The 22,253-nt window shown below is 44.6% G+C and overlaps 1 protein-coding gene across 5 annotated transcripts in view; it reads left to right on the forward strand.

Annotated features, from left to right (window-relative positions):
- The window catches only part of RSPH10B (radial spoke head 10 homolog B), a 53,803-nt gene that overhangs the window by 16,180 nt on the left and 15,370 nt on the right, over positions 1 to 22,253 (forward strand). For 4 of the 5 annotated variants that reach the window (XM_087867263.1, XM_087867276.1, XM_087867274.1 and 1 more), the window contains exons 8-17: positions 4,508 to 4,684; positions 5,549 to 5,708; positions 6,233 to 6,354; positions 9,995 to 10,184; positions 11,928 to 12,042; positions 13,043 to 13,122; positions 13,224 to 13,372; positions 15,220 to 15,327; positions 19,342 to 19,482; positions 21,220 to 21,345. In XM_087867263.1, coding sequence (XP_087723389.1) covers positions 4,508 to 4,684; positions 5,549 to 5,708; positions 6,233 to 6,354; positions 9,995 to 10,184; positions 11,928 to 12,042; positions 13,043 to 13,122; positions 13,224 to 13,372; positions 15,220 to 15,327; positions 19,342 to 19,482; positions 21,220 to 21,345 — 1,368 coding nt within the window. The remainder of the gene's footprint in view (positions 1 to 4,507; positions 4,685 to 5,548; positions 5,709 to 6,232; positions 6,355 to 9,994; positions 10,185 to 11,927; positions 12,043 to 13,042; positions 13,123 to 13,223; positions 13,373 to 15,219; positions 15,328 to 19,341; positions 19,483 to 21,219; positions 21,346 to 22,253) is intronic. The other variant, XM_087867273.1, reaches the window with a different exon arrangement.

The following is a 22,253-nucleotide window of genomic DNA, read 5'->3' on the forward strand; positions in this document are numbered from 1 at the left end:
TGATTTTAGCCCTTGTGACTGGTGTGAGGTGGTACCTCACTGTGGTTTGGATTTGCATTCCCCTGATGATGGGTGATAAGCATCTTTTCACATGTCTGTTGGCCATCTGTAGGTCTTCTTTGGAAAAATGTTCATGTCTCCTGCACATTTTTTATCTGGATTGTTTGTTTTTTCGGTGTGGAGTTTGGTAAGTTCTTTGTGTATTTTGGACACTAACCCCTTACCAGATACGTGATTTGCACATTTTCTCCTTGCATTCCATAGGCTGCTTTTTAGTTTTGATTATTTTCTTCACTGCGCAGAAGCTTTTTATTTTGATGAAGTCCCACTAGTTTATTTTTGCTTTTGTTTCCTTTGCCTCAAGAGACAAATCTAGTAAGAAGTTGCTATGGCTGCTGACAAAGAGGTTAGTGCCTGTGTTCTCTTGTCGGATTGTTATGGTTTCAGATCTCATATTTAGGTCTTTAATCATTTTGGATTTATTTTTGTGTTGGTGTTAAGAGATCCAATTTCGTTCTTTTGCATGTCGCTGTCCCCTTTTCCCAGCACCATTTGTTGAAGAGACTTTTTCCCATTGGATCTTCTTTCCTGCTTTGTCGAAGATCAGCTGATTGTATAATTATGGGTTTATTTCTGGATTTTCTGTTCCATTCATCGTATTTATTTTTGTGTTGGTACCATACTGTTTGGATCACTGCAACTTTGTATTATAACTTGAAGTCTAGAAGTGTGATGCCTCCAGCTTCGCTTTGCCTTTTCAAGATTGCTTTGGCTATTTGGGGTCTTTTGTGGTTCCATACAAATTTTAGGATAGTTTCTTCTAGCTCTGTGAAAAATGCTGTTGGTACTTTGATAGAGATTGCTTTAAATGTGTAGACTGCTTTGGATACTATAGACATTTTAATAATGTTCTTCCAATCCATGAGCATGGAATGTCTTTCCATTTCTTTGTGTCCTCTTCAGTTTTTTTCAGAAATGTTCTATAGTTTTCAGAGCACAGGTCTGGTTTATTCCTAGGTATCTTATTATTTTTGGTGCAGTTGTAAATGGGTTTGTTTTCTGAATTCCTCTTTCTGCTGCTTCATTATTGGTGTATAGAAATGCAGCAGATTCCTGCAGATTGGTGTTGTGTCTTGTGACTTTACTGAATTCATGTATCAGTTCTCACAGTTTTTTGGTGGCGTCTTTCAGGTTTTCTATGTGAAGTATCATGTCATATACAAATAGTGAAAGTTTTACTTCTTCCTTACTGATTTGGATGCCTTTTATTTCTTTTTGCTGTCTGATTGCTATGGCTAGCACTTCTAGTACTATGTTGAATGACAGTGGTGAGAGTGGACATCCCTGGCTTACTCCTGACCATAGAGGAAAAGCTCTCAGTTTTGTTTTTTTTTATCATTAAGGATGATTTTAGCTGTGGGTTTTTCATATATGGGCTTTATTATGTTGAGTTACGTTCCCTCTAAACCTACTTTGTCAAGGTGTTTATCATGAATGGATGTTGTACTTCGTTAAACGCTTTTCCTGCATCTGTCGAAATGATCATGTGGTTCTTAACCTTTGTCCTATTGATATGATGTCTCACATCAATTGATTTGCAAATATTGATCCATGCTTACAACCCAGAAATAAATTCCACTTGATTGTGGTGAATGAGGTTTTGTGTGTGTGTGTGTGTGTATGTGTGTGTTTTAAGAGAGAGGGAGTGGTGTGTAAGTGGGGCACGGGGAGTTGGCACAGGGAGAGAGAGAATCCTAAGCAGGCTCCACACTCAGCACAGAGCCCAACACGGGGCTCAATGTCTCGACCCTGAGATCATGATCTGAGCCCAAATCAAGAGTCAGACGCTTAACCGACTAAGCCACCCATCTGTTTGTTCTTGAATAAATTTTGGAAGTTTGTATTATTGAAGGAATTTGTCCATTTCATAGAAGTTTATTGGTACAAGGTGGTTCATAATAGTCTCTTATGGGGATGTCTGGGTGACTCGGTAGGTTGGGCATCTGCCTTCAACTTGGGTCATGATCCCAGAGTCCTGGATCTAGTCCCGAGTAGGGCTCCCTGCTCAGCGGGGAGGCTGCTTCTCCCTCTGTCTGCCGCTCCCCCTGCTTGTGCGTGCTCTCTCTCTCTCTCTCTCTGACAAATAAATAAATAAATAAATAAACAAATAAATAAATAAATAAAATCTTTGAAAAAAATAACTTCTTTACAAAAATTCTCTCATGATTCTTTTAATATATATTATATGGATCCATAGTGATGCTCCCTCTTCCTCCCAGTACCAGTGACTTGTGTTTTCTCTCTTGTCTTCAGTCTTGCTGAAGGTGTATCCATGTCATGAAAGTTCTCTAAGAGCCAGTCTTAGTGTTATTTATTTTCTCTTGAGGTTTTTCAGTTTTTAATTTGTACCTGCTCTTTGTTATTACCTTCCTTCTGTATGTTTTGGGTTTAATGTGCTCTTCTTTTCCTTGAGTTGTACGATGGAAGCTTTATTGATTTGAGACATTTCTTCTTTTCTATATAAGCATTTAATACTAAAATTTTTCCTCTCAGGACTGCTTTCTCTGCACCCCACTAATTCTGATATATTGTAATTTTTGTTCAGTTCAAAATATTCTCTAATATCCCTATGACTTCTTCTGTAACCTGTAAATTATTTTGACATATGTTGTTTACTTTCCAAATAGTTGGAGACTTTTCCAGATATCTTTCTGTTGTTGATTTTTGGTTTAATTCTACTGCGGTTAGAGAACATCCTTTGTATGACTACATTTCTTTTAAATACCTTATGGTTTAGTTTGTGGCCCAGAATCTGGTCTGTCTTGGTGAACGTTACATGTATTTCTGCTTTTTCTGAATGGAGTATTCTGTGGATGCCAACTAGATGAAGTCGGTTGATAGTGTTGTTCCGGTCTTCTATATCGCATTACTCATTTTCTGTTTTTCTACTCATTTCTGAGAGAAGAGTGGTGAAATGTCCCAGTATGATTGTAGAATCATCTATCTCTTCTTTCAGATCTATCAATTTTTGCTTCATGTATTTTTAACTTCTGTTGTTATGCGCATACATGTTTAGGATTGTTACGTCCTCTTGGTGAATTGACCCTTTTTTATCATCTTGTCATGTCCTTCTTTAGCTCTGATAATTTCCGTTCCTCTGAAGTCTTTTTCTGATGTGAATATAGCCACTCCAGCTGTCTTTTTTCTTTTTAATTTTTAATTATGGTAAAATACACATAACAAAAAAATGTACCATGTTAATCATATTTAAGTGTCCAATTCAGAGACCTTAAGTACATTCACACTGTTGTGCAGCCGTCCCCACCATCCGTCTCCGGAACTCTTTTCATCTTCCCAAACGGAGACTCTGTCGCCATCAGACACTCGCTCCCCATCTCTCTTCCCCCTTCCCCCACCCCTGGAACCCACCATCTATTTTCTGTCCCTGTGAATCTGACTCCTCTTGGTATCTCCTATAAAAGTGGAATTACATAGTATTTGTCCTTTATGCAACTGGTTTATTTCACTTAGCATAATGTCTTCAAGGTTCATCCATCTTATAGTGTGTGTTAGAATTTCCTTCCTTTTCAGGGCTGAGTAATATTCCATTGTGTGCTTATATCATCCCTTTGTTTACCCATTCATCCATCGATGGACACCTGGGTTGCTTCCACCTTTTGGTTATTGCAAATAATGCTGCTGTGAACATGATTGCACGGATATTTGTTGGATTCCCCATTTTCAGTTCTTTTCAGCATATACCCAGTTCTCCGAAGATATGTACAGAGTCAACCTACTGTTGAAAAAATTGTGTGTTTATATGTGTTATATGTACACATAGTATATTGATTTTGTACGTACAATCGAATGTGCCTGGGGAAAATACAGAGGGATTCTCAGACTCTCAAGTAGTGGTTACCGCTGCAAAGTGGGATGGAAGAGGGCATTTTTTTTTTATCAATTTGTATATTAAAAATAAAATTTAAGGTAATAATTTATCAGTATCAAGCCAGGCACTTTTTATACACTATCTTTGGTCTTTACATCCAACCTACAGGATAGGTGTTATTTTCGTTTTATAGATGAAACCCAGAGGGCTTCAGTCCTTTACCTTAGGGCAAAAGGCTGGTTAGTGAACAGATGGCACACGGAGGCTGAACTCAAGGCTGTGTGACTCGAAAACCCACGCTCTTTGTCCTTTCTAATGTGTCCTTGTATCTGATCTAGTGACTGAGTTTTATTTTAATTTTAAAAGATTTTTATTTATTTGGGGGGGGAGTGCAAGTGGGAGGAGGGAGAGAGGGACATGCAGACTCCATGCTGAGCGAGGAGCCTGATGCAGGGCTCCATCTCAGGACTCTGAGGTCATGACCTGAGCCGAAATCAAGAGACGGGGGCTTCACTGACTGAGCCACGCAGGCTCCCTTGTTGACCAAATTTTAAATGGATTCAGGTAAAAAGAGGAACTATTTTGAGCATTTCTCATGGAAATTTGCTTTCTTTTCAGAATGGCTTTGGGACACACTCCTGGTTTCTCAAGAGAATCCCCAACTCCCAATACCCTTTGAGAAATGAATACGTGGGAGAGTTTGTAAATGGATATCGTCACGGCCATGGAAAGTTTTATTATGCCAGTGGAGCCATTTATGAGGGAGAATGGGTCTCCAATAAAAAACATGGCATGGTGAGTGCAGACGTGTGAAGAGCGCATCTTATATATTTTGTAAAGCAACTGAAATACCATAAAAGGCAAGCATTCTCTGTCTGGTAAAACGCATAATCCATTTTTGCATAGGATAACTTACTGTTTTGTTAAGATGATTACATGAATTTAAAAATAATTTCCAACATATCAGTATCCTGTATATTTAGAAGTTATATAGTTTATGTTATGTACACACATGTGTGTGTTAGGGTGGTTTTGGTCACAAGTAACAGAAAATCTAGCTTAATCATCCACAGCTGATAAAGAATAAGTGGGTTTCAGGGCTGGTTTGATTCAGCAACTCAGTGATGTCAGGAGTTTCCTTCCATCTACCCATGATGTTTCCTACCATGATGTCAGCTTCACCCTTATGCTGCCCCTCCCTCGTGACCACAAGATGGATGCTGTGGTTCCAGGCTTCACATCCACATGCCACACTAAGTAGGAGAGAAGAAACTCTTTTCTGAGAAGCTCTCCACAAATATCTTTAATTTAGTTGAGCTGACCTGGGTCATTTAATTACCTCTCCATCGGACCGACTACGGGCGTGGGATGGACAAATACCAGAAGATCCCCTATTCGGTGATGGGCCCTCGGCTGGTCACTAGCATAGTTTAATAAGACACCTTCTGTGACCTAGGAGTAGCTGGGGAGAGGTTGTGAAGCAGATCGAGGAGAAGGAAGAAGAAAGAGGATTTACACAGTGACTCGAGACTCTAGGAGCCTGATTCTGTGGGAGCTAAGTGCATGTCTTAAAACAAACAAAAACCTCCAAACCCTTGAAAGTGGTATAGACGTAGATTATCAGTGGTTTTCCTGAACTGTAAATCTTTCTGTCTGCAGGGCCGATTAACTTTCAAGAATGGGCGTGTGTATGATGGCTCGTTTTCCAATGACCACATAGTGGCGTTTCCAAATCTTGAAGTTGAGTTCTTAAGTCACCTGGACCTGTCTTCAGCGTGTTCCTTTAAGAGCCGCTACCCCAGGTCCTCCCCCAGTGCTGGTAAGGGGGTGCGCACCCGTCACTGCATGCAAATCAACTTCTGTTATCAATGGACTCTACTCATCAAAATACAAAGAATACTTCAGAAACTGAAGTTTCCAGGGGAACCCATAGCGGGTTTTCTGAATACTCTTTTTTTTTTAAGATTTTATTTATTTATTTGACAGAGAGAGATAGTCAGCGAGAGAGGGCACACAAGCAGGGGGAGTGGGAGAGGAAGAAGCAGGCTCCCAGCGGAGGAGCCTGATGCGGGGCTCGATCCCAGAACGCTGGGATCGCGCCCTGAGCCGAAGGCAGACACCCAACGACTGCGCCACCCAGGCGCCCCAGGTTTCTGAATACTCTTGTATCCCACTTGGGTGGAAAATCATTTCCACGTAACACTGAAAAAAAAATGTTAACTTCCAAAAGCATTTTCTTTTCTTTTCCCCAAAGCATTTTAATTTACTGGTTGAAATGGTAACATTGAAGACTTTTAACATGGCTTTTCACAACAATCCCTTCTATTTGCCTTTATTTGCCAGAAATCATCAGAAAGCTGGATGGCAGTGAAAGTAATTCTGTGTTAGGGTCGAGCATTGAGCTGAATCTCAGTTTGTTGCTGAGGATGTATCCTGAGAAAGATCAAGCAGAGGAAAAGAAGCAGGTAAAAACCTTTCGTATTGTTATACGTTTATATTTTAGGCTTAAGTATTAACAGAGTCTCCACGTTCTTGGGAAAATACAGCCGAGGGCGGCTGTCCTGTGTTGAGTGTCTTTTATAAGCCCCCAGATGCTTTGCGTACCATCCCATTTAACTTGCAAGCCAACCCTAGTGAACATCCTTTGCGAGACAACAGAAGCCCAGACAGAGGGACTCAGTGAATTAGCCAAGTTCAAGTTACCCTCACCCCCAGCTCCGTCTGAAGGCCAAGGCTGTGGCCACCCCGACCGCAAGGACATTAATTCTGTTGCGCGTTATCACGGGCTGCTGGGATTGCAAAGAACTTCGAACTCCTAGAAATCAGTACAAATCCAGAAATCCTCAGAGACAGAGAAAATTACGTGTACCCAGACTTCATTCGATTAACATCTGGAAAACCCCGTCCACCAAATTACACGTTAGTATCATGACCCTTGCGTTGACTGGGGCTTGGTGTGATTCTTCCGTGAAAGCGTTGTTGAAGTTGTGGCTTGCAACAAGAGAACAACTGGTACCTCAAAATTGCGAGGCACGCGCCCCTTTGCTCTTCCGCTATCCCGTCTCCTCCGGCCCCAGTTCCGTGGGGCTGCAAAGTGGTGACTCTCCGCCCCCATCCTCCTCTCTTCTTCTCCCGGCCAATGGTGTAACTCGGGCTCCTGGGATCGCTCACTTCATCTGCTGCCAGATTCTTGTTAAAAACAAGAACTTCGATGACTTTCTCTAGTTACAAAAATAGTACACAATACTTGTAGAAAATTTAGAAAATGCAGATGAGAAAAAGTAGAAGAGCGTCTCCACCCAGACAAAATCTGGTGACCATCTTTTCAGCTTTGTTCTTTTTTTTTTTTTTTAAAGATTTTATTTATTTATTCGACAGAGATAGAGACAGCCAGCGAGAGAGGGAACACAAGCAGGGGGAGTGGGAGAGGAAGAACCAGGCTCATAGTGGAAGAACCTGATGTGGGGCTCGATCCCAGAAAGCCAGGATCACGCCCTGAGCCGAAGGCAGACGCTTAACCGCTGTGCCACCCAGGCGCCCCTTCAGCTTTGTTCTGAGCAAACAGAACGGGAGCATTCTTCTCATTTAATCTCTGTGTTTGTGTCTTTAATCATAGCTCTTCAGTGCCATTAAATACTCTCCTACAATATAATTTTTAGGTGAATAAATAAACATGCTTTGATTCATCCAAAAGGGAGGGATATTCTTATAGTATTTATTTTGGTTTACATATGTATCATTCGCTTTCCCCTTTGGAGTTCTTTCCATGACAAAACAGGTAGGTCTTTAAAAACCTATGAATTTGGGGCGCTTGGGTGGCTCAGTTGTTGGGCATCTGCTTTCGATCCCGGGGTCCTGGGATAGAGCCCCACATCGGGCTCCATGCTCCTCTGGGAGCCTGCTTCTTCCTCTCCCACTCCCCCTGCTCGTGTTCCCCCTCTCGCTGGCTGTCTCTCTCTCTCTGTCAAATAAATAAATAAAATCTTAAAACAAAATAATAAGTTAAATAAAAAAATAAAAAATAAAAAACTATGAATTAAAAAATATATCTTGATTGTTTCATAATTGCAAAAGTAGCACAGGCTCTTTACAGAAAATCCAAACATTATAGAAATAGGACCTAGAAAAAAAAATTCTGTAACTCGACATTTCAGAAACGCCTCTAAACATGTTTAATGGCTACGTGGTATTTCATAATATGGACAATATTACAATCTCGTTAGAGAAACTTCTATTTTTTGCCTAACCTTTTGAGAGTCCATCAGACTCCCAGGACAGCTGCTCGGGCCCGGGGTCTGCATCCCTGTCACAGGCTCCTCCGCACGCTAGCATCTCCCATTGCCACGGGACAGAGACCAAAGCCAAGACCCAGGCCTCGCTGCCACTCTGAAACGAAGCCGTGGACTTTATTTGAATTTCACTTTTCCTTGCAATACCCCTTTTTCTGTCCCAGGACCCCATGCAGGACCCCACGTGGCACGTGGTGGTCCCATCTCTCTAACGTCCTCCATCTGCGATGGAACCTCCACCTTCATGGCCCTTCACGACCTCCAGACGTTGGAAGAGTCCCGAGGGGCTCTGGACAAGCTCTGTTGGCCGTCTGGCTCCGTCCTGTCCCATGCAGATGGTAGCTGTGCGTAGTCGGGACCTCCTGGGCTCTGACACCAGCCTGCCTCGCCGCCCGGCCCCAGCAGTCCCCCTCCTCACCGTGCGCTCCCGTGATAAAAGCGGTGGGCACATGTGCAGAAAGCACTTTGCTCTGGGTGTGTTTCCAAACGCCTTTATTTTGCTAGATCCTCCCAACAGCCTACAGGGCTGGAACTGTGGTTGTCCTGCTTTGCCCAGGAGAGAGCTGGGGTGGAGCGTGGGGACAGCCTTTATCCAGGCTCCTGGCATTCCTGAAGCATCTCAACCTCTCTGCTCCCCCCACGCCAGCCTCCACTGGGGGGCCTGCTGTCCATGAGGGGCTCATTTGTTCTGTGCTTCGAGGCTCAGTTCAAGTACAGTGTCCTCCAGGAACCTTCTTCCTTGGAACCCACCTCTCCCTCCTCCATGGCTCTGCTCTACCAGTGGTCCTTCCTTAGGGTGTCTACCAGGTTTTAAGCTTCATGAAGAAAATTCTGCATTCTTCTCTAGAACAAGGCTTTAGATAGGGCCGATTATACATGTTTATCCAATCGAATTGAATTTTAGAAAGTAGGCATTAATGCTGAGAGGGACAGATGCCTGATGCAACGGCCCGGGGGGACTTTTCCATCTCCTTGGGGACCCCAAACACCGTTGCTCACATTTCCTGAATATTTCATTTGGGAGGGCGAGGCACGGGGTAAGTGGTTTTGGAGAACAGGACACTGCGTATGCTGCAGGGCTGCAAGTATGGGGAAGTCGAGGTGGCATCAGGGCAGTGAGGGTTGGGGAGAATTATAGAAGGTGACTGGGGACAGAGAGGGAGATTAGTCAGGAGCCTGAGTATCGTCTACTTCAGACTTTCAGCAGGAAGCCTGATGTGAGCTGTCTGTCTTAAATCAACCAAGCCTGGGGCGTTGCAGTCAGCTAAGCGTCTGACTCTTGATCTCAGCTCTGGTCTTGATCTCACGGTTGTGAGTCCGAGCCCCACATTGGGCTCCACACTGGACGCAGAGCCTACTAAACAAACAAGCATCCGAGGCTGGTTGAACCAACCTTGAATTCCCAGGATAAGCCCCGCTTGGTGTTGACGTATTGTCTTATGTATTGCTAGATTTCATATACTCCTATTTTGTTGGGGATTTGCGTGTCTGTCTTCATGAAAGATACAAGAGAATTTTATTGTTGCCCATTCAAATAGGATGCTGTCACATAGCAGTACGAAAGCACTTTCATTGTACTGATAGCACCATTTTTTTTTTTTTTAGTAACAGCAAATTTTTAAATGTTATTCAGAAATTGCATTTCATTGACCTGGGGTTGAGTGGGAAGAATATGACATTTGTTGAGCTCATACAGGGGTAAGAGGTAAATGCTATTACGTCACATGTGTTATCTCAATTTACAAAACAGGTGTTGTTTCTTTTACTTTTGTTCTTATTAGGCAAGATAAAGATATGCGTGGTTTTCTCTTCATAGGTAGAATATGCTGTCTTAAGAAATATTACAGAATTGAGAAGAATCTATAGCTTTTATAGCAGCCTAGGATGTGATCGCTCTCTGGATAATACCTTTCTGATGACGAAGCTTCACTTCTGGAGGTTTCTGAAAGACTGCAAATTTCATCACCATAACATAACTCTTGCTGATATGGACAGGATTTTAAGTAGTGAGTATTCCTGGTCCTTCGCGTCTTTTGGTTTATTTATTATTTTTTAAAACATTTATTTATTTATTTATTCATTTATTTTATTTATTTTATTTATTTATTTATTTATTTATTTATTTATTTATTTGAGAGAGAGCACAAGTGGGGGGTGGGTTGCACAGGAGAAGGAGAAGCAGACTCCCTCAAGCCCAATGCAGGGCTTGATCCCAGGACCCTGAGATCATGACCTGAGCTGAAGTCAGATGCCTAACCAATTGAGCCACCCAGGCGCCCCAACATCCTTTGGTTTAAAGAGTAGTATAACATCATGTCACCATGAAAGCAGTCAAGAAATGGGGAGGGAGTGAGGAAGGCAAATGCTGGGAGCGGCATTCCAGAAATCAACACATGGTCAACTTCTCAAGGTGCTTAAAATGTACTTGAGACAATCCTGTGAAATAATAGCAGCAGTAAAAGACCGGCTACAGCAGGGCCGAATCCAGCCCCCTGTCTGTCCTTATAAATAAAGTTTTATTGGAGCACAGCCATGCCCGTTTTCTCATGCACTGTCTGTGGCTGTTTGTGCCCGATGACACTAGAACTGAGGGGTTGTGGCAGAGACTGTGTGGCCTACAGAGTCTGAAATATGTACTGCTAGCTCTTGACAGAGAAGTCCGCCTGTCCTCGATCTACCGAACCCACTGAGACTGTGAGATCAGAAGCAGAGAAGATCAGGGGCGCCTGGGTAGCGAGTCGTTAAGCATCTGCCTTCGGCTCAGGGCGTGATCCCGGAGTTCTGGGATCGCGTCCCACATCGGGCCCCTCCACTGGGAGTCTGCTTCTTCCTCTCCCACTCCTCTGCTGTGTTCCCTCTCTCGCTGGCTATCTCTCTGTCACATAAATAAATAAAAAAATCTTAAAAAAAAAAAAAAGAAGAAGCAGAGAAGATCAGGGAGGGCTCGGCGTAGCGGATAAATCACTTGAGGTTGTCTTGGGCGTGGGCATGATTTCAAATGAGAAAGTTTATGCAATAAACAACAGCTTTGAAGGTTTCACTCCTTTCAGCTGAATTCCGGGAAGCAGGCCTTGAAAACCTCAAAGTATCTACTTGAAACACGAAATATTAGAACTAGTACCTATTTACCTGAAATTCAAGTGTTTGACACTTAGACTTAGAAACCATTTAGAATTAGAATCATCAGTCAAATGTGGCTCAGACCACCTTGAAAAACACTGGCACAAGGTATCTTGTAAGTTTCTTGAAAAGTGACCCGATCGAGATCTTTCGAGCGGTACTTAAGTTTTAGGTGGATGTTATACGCTGTTCACAATATTCACTAGAAAAAAACAAAAGATATTCCATGATACTTAGTTCTTTGAATTGTATACCAGGAGCAAATAAAATAGAAGGCTTTAGAAAATATTAGGCAAGAATGAGATCTTGATCTGAAACTAATGATACATTATACGTTAATTAATTGAATTTAAATTTTAAAATTGTAAAAAAGATTGAAATCTTGGTATGTTGAAAATATGGTATTTTATGTGAATGTTACTAAGGGTAAATCTTAAAAGTCCTCATCACAGGAATAAAAGAAATTTTTGTAACTGTGAAGGTGAACAATGTCAGCGAGACCTGTTGTGGCGGTCATTTTGAACATATAGTGAATCGTGTCACACACTTGAAACGAATACAATGTTATATGACAATTATACCTCAATTAAAAAAATACTAGGCATCCTTTCCAATTTTCTTTATTTTAGCCAATAGCGACATTCCAGTTGAAGAAATTCATTCTCCGTTTACAACAATACTTTTGAGAACATTTCTGAATTATCTCCTGCAGTTGGCTTACCACATCCACCACAGAGAATACCAGTAAGTACTACTTCCGGAGCGCTGAGAGGGTGAGGCCGAGTTCATCGCTGCGGTAGTCACAAGGCTAACTTTGCTGCTTTCCTTCAACGTGCATTATCACTTTACATACTTCTGAAAGGAAGGACCAGAAACAAAAGCGTTTCACAAATATTAACCACAAAACCATGAGATACCAGATTAAAATTCAGAAGACCCTTCAAATGCAAGTCATGTTTCCATACTCAATGGTGTTCTCAGCGTTTTAGTCAGAAATGGTCAACACCAACCCTTCCTTAGGGCAGAATTTCCTGTCTTCCTCAGAGAAAAATTGATACTATACCTTTTTTAAAGAAAAAACTTTCAATTTTGAAATACAGTTAGTTTTACAGAAGTGTTGCCATGTTATACAGTGAGTTCCTATACACTCGTCACTCAGCTTCCCTTAGCAGTAACATCTTACGCAACCGGTGCACTTACCAAAGTGGAGAGATGAACGTTGGTATACTACTGTGAATGAAATCACAGACTTTATTAGGGTTTCTCAAGTTTTCCCATTGATGTTCCTTTTCTGTTCCATGTTCTTTGCATTTCATCGTCCTACCTCCTTAGTCCCTACAACCTGTGATGGTTTCTCGGACTTCGTCTTTTATGACCTTGACACTTTGGAAGACCATTGGTCACTTATTTTGCAAAAGGTCCCTTGATTTTGGCCTGCTGGTGTGTTTTCATCATTGCCCTGAGGGTTGGGTTTTGGGGAATACCACGGAGGCGGACTGCCCTTGGCATCACATCCCATCAGGGGAACGTGACACCGGACTGTCTTCTTGCTGGTGATGCTGACCCCAATCGCTCGGTTAAAGTGGTGGCGGTGCCCAGGATTCTCCACCGTAAACACACTGTTTCTCCCCTTCTGTGCTCTCATGGTTTGAAGCAAACTACCAAGTCCACTCCACACTCAGGGAGAGGGAATTAATTAGGTTCTACCTCCCAGACAGAGGGGTGACTAGATGTGTCTTGGCAGAAACAGAAGCCCATCGCTCTTTCTGTGTTTTACCAGACTGATGACTGAGAACATTCACCCAAATGCCTGCCGTGTAAAAGGTAAACACAAACCCAACAGCATTATATTTATGATCATCTTTTTTTCAAAATGTAGCTTTGTGATCATTTTTTGACTGTGTATCTTTCCCTTATGTCTTTAGGCAGTTTATTCAGTGGGCAGCAGCGGACGCTCTATTCCATGAATTACATCGACAAGTGCTGGGAGATTTATACAGTTTACTGCAGACCACACGCAGCTCCTCCCCACGAGCCTTCCATGAAGATGCGACACTTCCTCTGGATGTTGAAAGTAACCACTCATGATTGAGACTGCTTTTATATTAATTAGAGTTTTGGTGTTGTTTTTTTTTTTGAGAGAGAGAGAGAGAGCAACTGTGCATGAGTGGGGGGAGGGGCAGAGGGAGAGGGAGAGGAAGAATCTCAACCAGGCTCCATACTCAGCATGGAGCCCGACTCAGGGCTCAATCTCATGACCCTGAGATCACGACCTGAGCCAAAATCAAGAGTCAGATGCTTAACTGACTGAGCCACCCAGATGCCCCAGCATTTGGTTTTCATTAAAGAAAGGCAAGGTATTGTAGCAATGATACACAAATAATGAGGTGAAGATCTGGGGTGGATTTTCATAGCTGTTGAATGTTTGCTGAGCCTCTTTGGACAGAAGCGAGTAATTCCAGGATCTGTGACAGACCTGAGGCGGAGGGAGCAACTGGCTCCTTGTCCTTCCGAGTGAGGGGAGGGGCACGGGTAGCCGCAGTGCCTTTGTTAACGTGGACCTTGCCATGTAAGAGAAGATGGGATGGTGAGGGAAGTGAATATCATTTTAAAAAATGATTGTTCATCAAAAAAGTAATTTAAAGAAGTTACTAGTTTATAAAATAGCGAGGACATCTAATTCATACAATATTCTTTACTCACTATTGGCAGTTTTTGTTTATCTATGGGAAGATAGATAAAGTGAGAAGAGTCGAATACTAATAGGGAATAGAGTGCTTTTAAAAAGTCTAACAGTATCGTATGTGTACAGAAAACAGACGGTCACCTAGTGTCTACTGCAGGAAAAGAGCTTGTTAGAAGTGTGTGAGTTTTGGGGGAGGAGTATTGTACAGCTGTTTATTTGTTCACTTTCCTCCTTCTTCATGGCTCCTTATTGAAGAGACGAGGTCATCCGTCTGTCTAGATGGGCCAGACTTCCGGTTCGAGCTGGTGGCATCCTCCCAGAGCTCGTTACCATGTTCTTCTTTTCCCTGTATCCCCACTACTGCGGTGCAGTTAGAGGCTTGTTCGGATTCCAGGTTTCTTCCCCTGACAAAGCCACAGGTGGTTCTGTGTACTTCCGTTGCTTCGCCTCAGGAATGTTTCCGTTTAGTGATGTTGAGATGGACCAGCAGGTTCACATGGAGTCAGTACGATCTTTCCATTAGAACAGATGAACCTGGTTTGCACGGTGCTTAGGAGAGAGCAGAGGGTGGGCCAGTGAGAAGCCAGCCCCTATGAGGTGCACGGCCACCTGATCCTTGTTTTCAGCAGCACTAACTTAGGGGAGACTGTGTGTCCTGGACCAAATGCTCTCTGGTTCAGTATCTCTGAGAGCAAAGCTTCTGTTTGCAGCTTTGATGCAGACAGGGCCTTCTCGACAAGTCTTCCTGTGTTCAGCCCTCCCTGGAGCATAACTTTCCGAGGGGCCTCCTCCCTGAGTGCCTACAGCACCCTGACTCCGGAGTCCTCTAGCCAGCGTTTCCCCACCTGTGCAGCTGGGTTGATATCTCACATCTGGACCATCCATTCTCCCAACCCCTCTGTCCTGTGTTTATGCCTCTAAAGACACTTCTTTTTAGAGGGATTAAGTGTTACATGGACATAAATTAACATTAAAAATATGTAGCTATTTAGGGGCGCCCGGGTGGCTCAGTCAGTTTAGCATCTGCCTTCGGCTCAGGTCGTGATCTCAGGGTCCTGGGATCGAGTCCCGCATCGGGCTCGGGCTCCCTGCTCAGCGGGGAGCTTGCTTCTCCCTCTCCTGCTCCCCCTGCTTGTGTTCTTTCTCTCTTTCAAATAAATAAATACAATCTTTTAAAAAATGTAGCTATTTGTAATAATAGGCCATTATGGTTTAATTGGTTGTTTCTTTTGCAGGACTTCAAAATGATAAATAAAGAATTAACAGCAACCAAATTTGTGGAGGTCATCGCAGAGGATAATCCTTTCATACATGACGGCGTAGACAGCAACTTCGAACTTGAGGTTTGTAAAGAGGTGTGACAAACAGCACAGACACAATTTAGGCTGTTTGCCTGGGATACTGAGAACCAAGATTTGACGGAAAAGCATTCTGGCCCCAGTGCATAACTATGTGTACGTCTGTATGCATGTGTATATTTACACACGTGTGTATATCTGTGTGTGTCTGTATAGCTGTATCTCCTTGATTGTATTAGAAAACTGGAGTGCACATAAGAAAGAATATTCCAGATGTCAGGAAATAACAAATGAAGTCAAAAGAATATTAAACTACAGTTGACCTTGAACAACGCCAGGGTTAGGAACAACGACACCCCCACTCAGCCAGAAATTCAGGTATAACTTCGACCCGCCAATACTTCACTACTCATAGCCTGCTGTTGACTGAAAGCCTTACCGATAACATAAACAGGCAATTCACACACATTTTGTATTACATACTGTGTTCTTACAGCAATAAAGTAAGCTAGAGACAAGAAAACATTAAGAAAATCATAATGAAGAGAAAATATATTTACAGCACTGTCCTGTGTGTATGGGAAAAAAATCTGCACATCAGTGGCCCCACGCAGTTCACACCTGTGTTGTTCAAGGGTCAACTGTACGATGCTGTTTCTTGGAGAATTGAGCAATTTAATACATGTTTATGTTTCTCTGGCTGACATGTCCTATACCTGTCAGACACTAATTGATCTCCTCCTAATTGTCTTCAGTTTTCAGCACTGCTTGCCGAGGGGCTCTGGGCAAGTTGGCCACCCCAGGCTCAGTCTTTTCTTCTGTAAACGGAAGTGTGGCAACTAGTTGGCCCCACTGTTTTTAGTATCTGCCAGACCTCCTGAATCCCCCCCTGCCCTGGCCCTGCTGCCAGGAGTCTACTCTTTGTCCTCGTGCCTTTGCCTCTTCTGGACAGGTCCTAAAGATGGCATCTGTGTAGCTCCTCCCACTCGGCTAAAACCATTTGCGTTCAGGTCACCAGTGACCCCATGATGACCCGCCCAGGGGGGCCTGCCGTGGCACCTGAAAGGCCGTGTCTGCCACCTCAAACACGTTCTTCCCTCCATGTCCTTGGTCTTCCACTTCCTTCACTGCTGGTCCCTTTCCAACTTGTTTGCTGGTTTCTCCTTTTCTGCCACACTCATCCTGTCTAAGTGCCATAGACTCCCGCCGGGGTCCCCTTCTCTAGGTGTGCTCACCCCTTGTCTCATAATCTTAAATGCCACCTTTCTGAGGACAAGGCCAGTGTTTGTATCTCCAACCCAAATCACGCTTTCCAGCTTGACGGCCTAGCCAGAGTGGCCCCTCAGGTTTCTCACAGCCCAGACTGTCCCCGCCTGCGTACCTCAGCCTCCCGTGTGTGGAGGGAGGATAGCACCCCGCCCTTCAGTTGTCAGGCCCCGTCTCTGTCTCAACGACTCCTCTCTCTCATACCCACATTCAGATCTTCAGGAGATCCTGTTGGCTCCACCTTCAAAGCATTTCTAGAATGTGGTGCCTCCTATCACCTACACTGCTTCGTCTGGAAAGTGGCTCACCCATCCTCCTGATTCGTCCCTTGTCCTCCTACCTCTCAGGGCGGCAGCCAGGTCATGTCACTCCCCTGCTCACACCCCCAGCCTTCCCATCTCACTCAGAGTGGAGGCCCTCAAGACACGGATGGCTCCACCTTTCTGAGTCCTTGTCAGACCACTGAGTCACACCTTCCTCCCTGCTGTCTGCGGAACGCAACTGTCACACTCCTATCTCAGAACATTTGAACTTGCTGTGCCCCACTCCGCCATTTATTGTGGGGACTTAAATAACAGAAATGTAGTGCCTGCAGTTCTGAAAGCCAGAGTCAGAAATAAGGTAGAGCTGGTTCCTTCCGGGGCTGTGGGAAAGGCTGTGCTCTGGGCCTCTCCTCTTGACTTGTAGGCGTAAGCGGCCATCTTCTCCTCATGTCTCTTCACATTGTCTTCCTGCTATGGGTCTGTCTCTGTGAACCAACTTCCCTCTTATGAGGACAGTGGCCATGTTGGATTAGGGCCCACCCTAATGATCTCATTTTCACTTGATCTATAAAGACATTATCACCAAGGTCACATTCTGAGGTGCTGGACTCCAACCCTTTTTTCGGAAACACAATTTGGCCCATAACAGCCTTTCCTTTGGTCCCCCCAAATTCATGTCTTTCGTATGTGTAAAGTATATTCACCCCATCTCATCATCTCCCAAGGGCTGTCATTCCAGTGTCCACACTGGGTGAGCTTCCCACCTGCCTCTGTGTAGCTCCCACCTCACGACGCTTGTGAGTTCCTTCTGCTCTTATCCAAACTGTAAGAATAACTTCATCTTGAACAAAAACTTTAGGCTGCTTTTCTCAGGCTGACAGGCAAACTCATAAGCCGGGACACACACAGTAGGCTGGAACTGCAAATCTAAGGCACAATTTTTTTTTTAAGATTTTATTTATTTATTCGACAGAGAGAGACAGCCAGCAAGAGAGGGAACACAAGCAGGGGGAGTGGGAGAGGAAGAAGCAGGCTCATAGCGGAGGAGCCTGATGTGGGGCTCGATCCCATAACGCCGGGATCACACCCTGAGCCGAAGGCAGACGCTTAACCGCTGTGCCACCCAGGCGCCCCCTAAGGCACAATTTTTATCCGCCTGACGTTGACAGAACCTCCACAGTGCCAGGTGGGGTCGTATGCTTCAAAGTTTGCTCTCTGCTGGGAGAGGAAGAGTAGGAATGGCATGAGCAGAAGAGCTAATAAGAAAACAAAACTCTTCTTGTAGGTCATGCTTCCAAAGTGGATGTTTGGTGTCACCTCAAGGCTGGTGACAATAGCTGCCTGGCTAGGGGCAGGGACCCACTGGCCTGTGCTTTTACTTAAGACAACAGCTACGAGTCCCAGCCGCTAATGATCCAACACGTGGGATGACAGGCACTTTACACCGGGATTTCACCTGACCCTCATGACAGAGTATACGGTACTGACCGCACCCTACTGGTGGAGAAACTGACGCTCCGTGTGATTCAACGAGCCAATGGCAAAGCCTTTGGAGGAGGGGGCTGGCATATGGGTAGCACACTTTGGGAGCTTGGCAGGTAGTGAGTGAGTGTTAGGTGGGGGTCACAGGAAGAGTCAAATTTGGGCACAAGAAACAAAGTGTCCTACCTTTGAACTAAGCAAATGTCTCATTTAGCAGCCTGACCCTTCTTTGGGCAGGTGTCAGCAAACTGTTAGCCTAGGGGACACTGGGACTGCGGGGATGCTAAGCAGATCCCTGGGCAGCAGGAAGAGGCTGACCTGGCGCCTCAGGTCAAATCAGTGAGCCTCTTCCAGCTCAGACTCAAAGGGCTCTGGGTTCAGGACCAACAGACATGACAGGTGGATGATCGAGGCAAGCTGTCCCCCCGTGCAGGTGCTGCCCCGGTAGAGGCAGGTCTGTGTGTCAGAGGCACACACAGCAGGGAGGGGCGTGGCTGCCAAGTGGGTAATTCCTGCACTTGTCACTTGGGTTCACAGGTGGGTTCACTTCTCTAAGTTGTTCAAGAAAAAAGGAAACCCTGGGTGCGCCTGGGTGGCACAGCGGTTAAGCGTCTGCCTTCGGCTCAGGGCGTGATCCTGGCGTTATGGGATCGAGCCCCACATCAGGCTCCTCCGCTATGAGCCTGCTTCTTCCTCTCCCACTCCCCCTGCTTGTGTTCCCTCTCTCCCTAGCTGTCTCTATCTCTGTCGAATAAATAAATAAATAATCTTAAAAAAAAAAAGGAAACCCTTTTGAAAATGTTAATTAGCTAATATAATATAAAATATTTCCAACAAAATAGCAAAATGGCTTATAAATCTAATAACAGAACACACGTAATCTTTTAAGTGTTGTCATTTTTGTTTCAAATTTGTGTGTACCTATGATGCTTGAGCGTTGAATGAGGTGGCATTCTCTGGAAACAGAAACCAACACCCAGTCGAATTGCTGGTCCACCTCAGGCTACGTCAGAATGAATAAGACCCTTTATATTTTCTTATGTTTCAGCTGGTTTTCCTGGAATTCTTTGAAGCTCTCTTAAGCTTTGCACTCATCTCTGTCACTGAACAAATGACTAAAGCCTATTTAAATTTGCCAAATGATGACCTGTCTGGAAACAAACATGGAAGCCCTTATACGACGAATCAGGTAAAGGTATCTTAGAATTTACAGAGCAAGAAATGGTTTCATTCTGGAATGGTTAAACCATATCAAAACTACCTTGGGCTTCTGTAACCCTTCAGGAAATAATTTAAGACTTAAGAAAAAACTTAAGCCTTCTTTTCACATTTTGAAAGGGTGTATTGTCTTTTTGGTCATGACCCAGGACGTACCCTCCTCGCCATAGTAGCGGAGATGTCCTAATGACGGTCAGAGTGCGTACCAACACGCTGGGTGGACCAGGAGCCTTAGAACATCTGAGATATTTTGTTATGAAATGTTTCATTACGCGATCTAGTGTTTACAAGAGTAGAGAGCCTGTCCCAGGTGAAGATGCTAAGAAACAGCTCCTGAGTGTACATGAGATGCTAGATGGTTCTCTTAGGATGGGGCCGGCTCATAGGACGGGCCTGCTGAGCACAAGTCTCCACTGCAAGACCTCAGCGGAGCAAGGGCAGTGTCAGCCACCCTCCTGAAGGATCTAGCAGCTGGGGCAAACTGACACTAGTTTTGGGTGAGGTTTCAGGCTAAGTAGGTTTAGAGGATTTCTGATTTTCGGGCCATTCATTTGGACCCACAGGGAGAGTCTTGGGGGCCAGTGGAACCTCACAGCTGGGAAACTCTTCAGACCTACACATACAATGTCATGTTTATTGTGTCAAGAGTGGCTCTTCCCACAAATCCCCTGATGTGTCTCAGACTCCTCGTGAGATGAGAGCTTCATGTTCAAATTCACCGCACAGTTCACCCCACCAACCAGATATGCCTTGTCCGGGTTTAGGATATGACTGATGGCCTCTCCAGGTCGTCTGGGAGCCTGATCATGGGCCATGTTCTGGAGCTTTGCTCTGAGGGAAATGAATGTCCACCCCGAATTCGTCCATGTTTTCATGGATGGCATCACATGGACTCTAATAGCTAAGTGTGAGCACGGTCTAGGGGGTCATCCTCAGAAACTGTCTGATCATGTTCACTTCTGGTTTTTAATATGTCATTCCAAATGTCCAACAAGGCAAATCATATTCTATCCATACAATGGAGTATGACTCGGCAATGAAATAACTCGTGATACAGGATACAAGGATGAATCAAAATAATTATGTTGGGTGAAAGAAGTCAGACAAAAAAAGGTACAATTATATGAAATTCTAGAAAGTGCAAAGTAATCTGTAGTGACAGAAAGCAGATCAGTAATTGCCTAAGGATGAGGGTGGATTCCCAAGGGGCACAGGAAGCAAGTTTGGGGGTGATGGATATTCTCGCCACCTTGACTGAGGTGATTGTTTCACAGGTATAGACATGTCAAAAATCATCAAATAGTAAGTACACTTTATGTGTAGCTTAATTGTAAATTACACTTCATTAAAATTGTGTGTGGGGGCACCTGGGTGGCTCATCGGTTAAGTGTCTGACTTTGGCTCAGGTCATGATCTTGGGATTCTGGGTCGAGCCCCGTGTCAGGCTCCCTGCTCAGCGGGGAGTCTGCTTCTCTCCCTCTCCCTCTGCCCCTCCCCCAGCTCGTGCTCTTGCTCTCGCAAATAAATATTTTTAAATTTTTATTTATTGTTAAAGGTTTATTAGAGAGAGAGAGAGAAAGACAGGTGTTGGGCAACCTAACCCACTGAGCCACCCAGGTGCCCCAGTAAATAAAATCTTTTATTAAAAAAATCATGGGCGTGTCTCCATGAAAATCCCAAATCCTCTTATGTATTTGTCCTTGCTCAGAACATCCAGAACAGGAGTTCGAGTATAGGAACAAGCCAGGAATCAGATCTGCAGGACGCCAGCACCAAGTCATCTTCAAGCAAGCTAGGACTCATGCTTGATCTTAGCAAAATAAGGAGATCAGAGGTTCGTATTTCAACCAACTACGTAACAATAGTTACCTGGTTGCGGTATCAACGAGCTTTGCGTACCTCCTGTGTGATCAGCACACTTCTGTGTGCTGGCGATCTGCAGTGAAGCAAAAGCCTGTCCCCTCGCGGACTTCACATTCCAGGGAGGATGGGGAGACGAGTGGATGGCAGTGACAGCTCACACTCCAGGGTGTTTACCAGGTGTCACGCACTCCGCAGTAGGAGCTCATTTAACACCCCAAACCACCTTCGGGTGCTGTTACTATCTCTAGGAGGGAGCTGAGGCACGAAGTTAGGTAAGCTGCCCACAGTCACGCCTCTAGTAAGCACTGGAGCTGGGGGTGCGTATGCAGCAGTCTGACTCCAGAATTTGCACCCGTTACCACAATGCTCCACTTCCTCACACTTACGAGGTGTAAGGGCTGCGGTGAAAAGCAAGGCAGGCTGTGGAGTGACAGGATGAGGTAGTGACAGGTCTTCTGATGAAGTGACATTCAAGCACTCATGAAGTGGGGAAGCAACCATGGGATTATCTGGAGGAAGACTCTTCTGTGCCGAGACCCTGAGGTGGGGCATGTTTGGGTTATTGACAGACACGTGGCTCAGCACGTCAGAGTGGCCTGGGCACGGGAACTCAGTGGGGCAGTGGGGCCAGACCAGGAGAGCGCGGGCCATGGTGAGGACCCGGCTTTCCTTCTGAGTGAGGAGGGAGGGCCCTGGAGCAGAGGGTTAGTAGGCTCCCCGTGGCTTCACTGTTGACAAACCGGTAAGAAAGGTTTTGGAATTACATGTAGGTTTGTTGAAGACTGTGGAGTTTGAGAAGGAAAGACATGGCCAAGATGATTCTAAGCCTTTTGGCCTGAATGACTGGGAGATATGGTTGTCATTTACTGTGAAGGGAAG

This window comes from Ursus americanus, chromosome 2 (assembly GCF_024610735.1).
Source record: "Ursus americanus isolate L20-20 chromosome 2, mUrsAme1.1.p, whole genome shotgun sequence".
NCBI lineage: Eukaryota > Metazoa > Chordata > Mammalia > Carnivora > Ursidae > Ursus > Ursus americanus.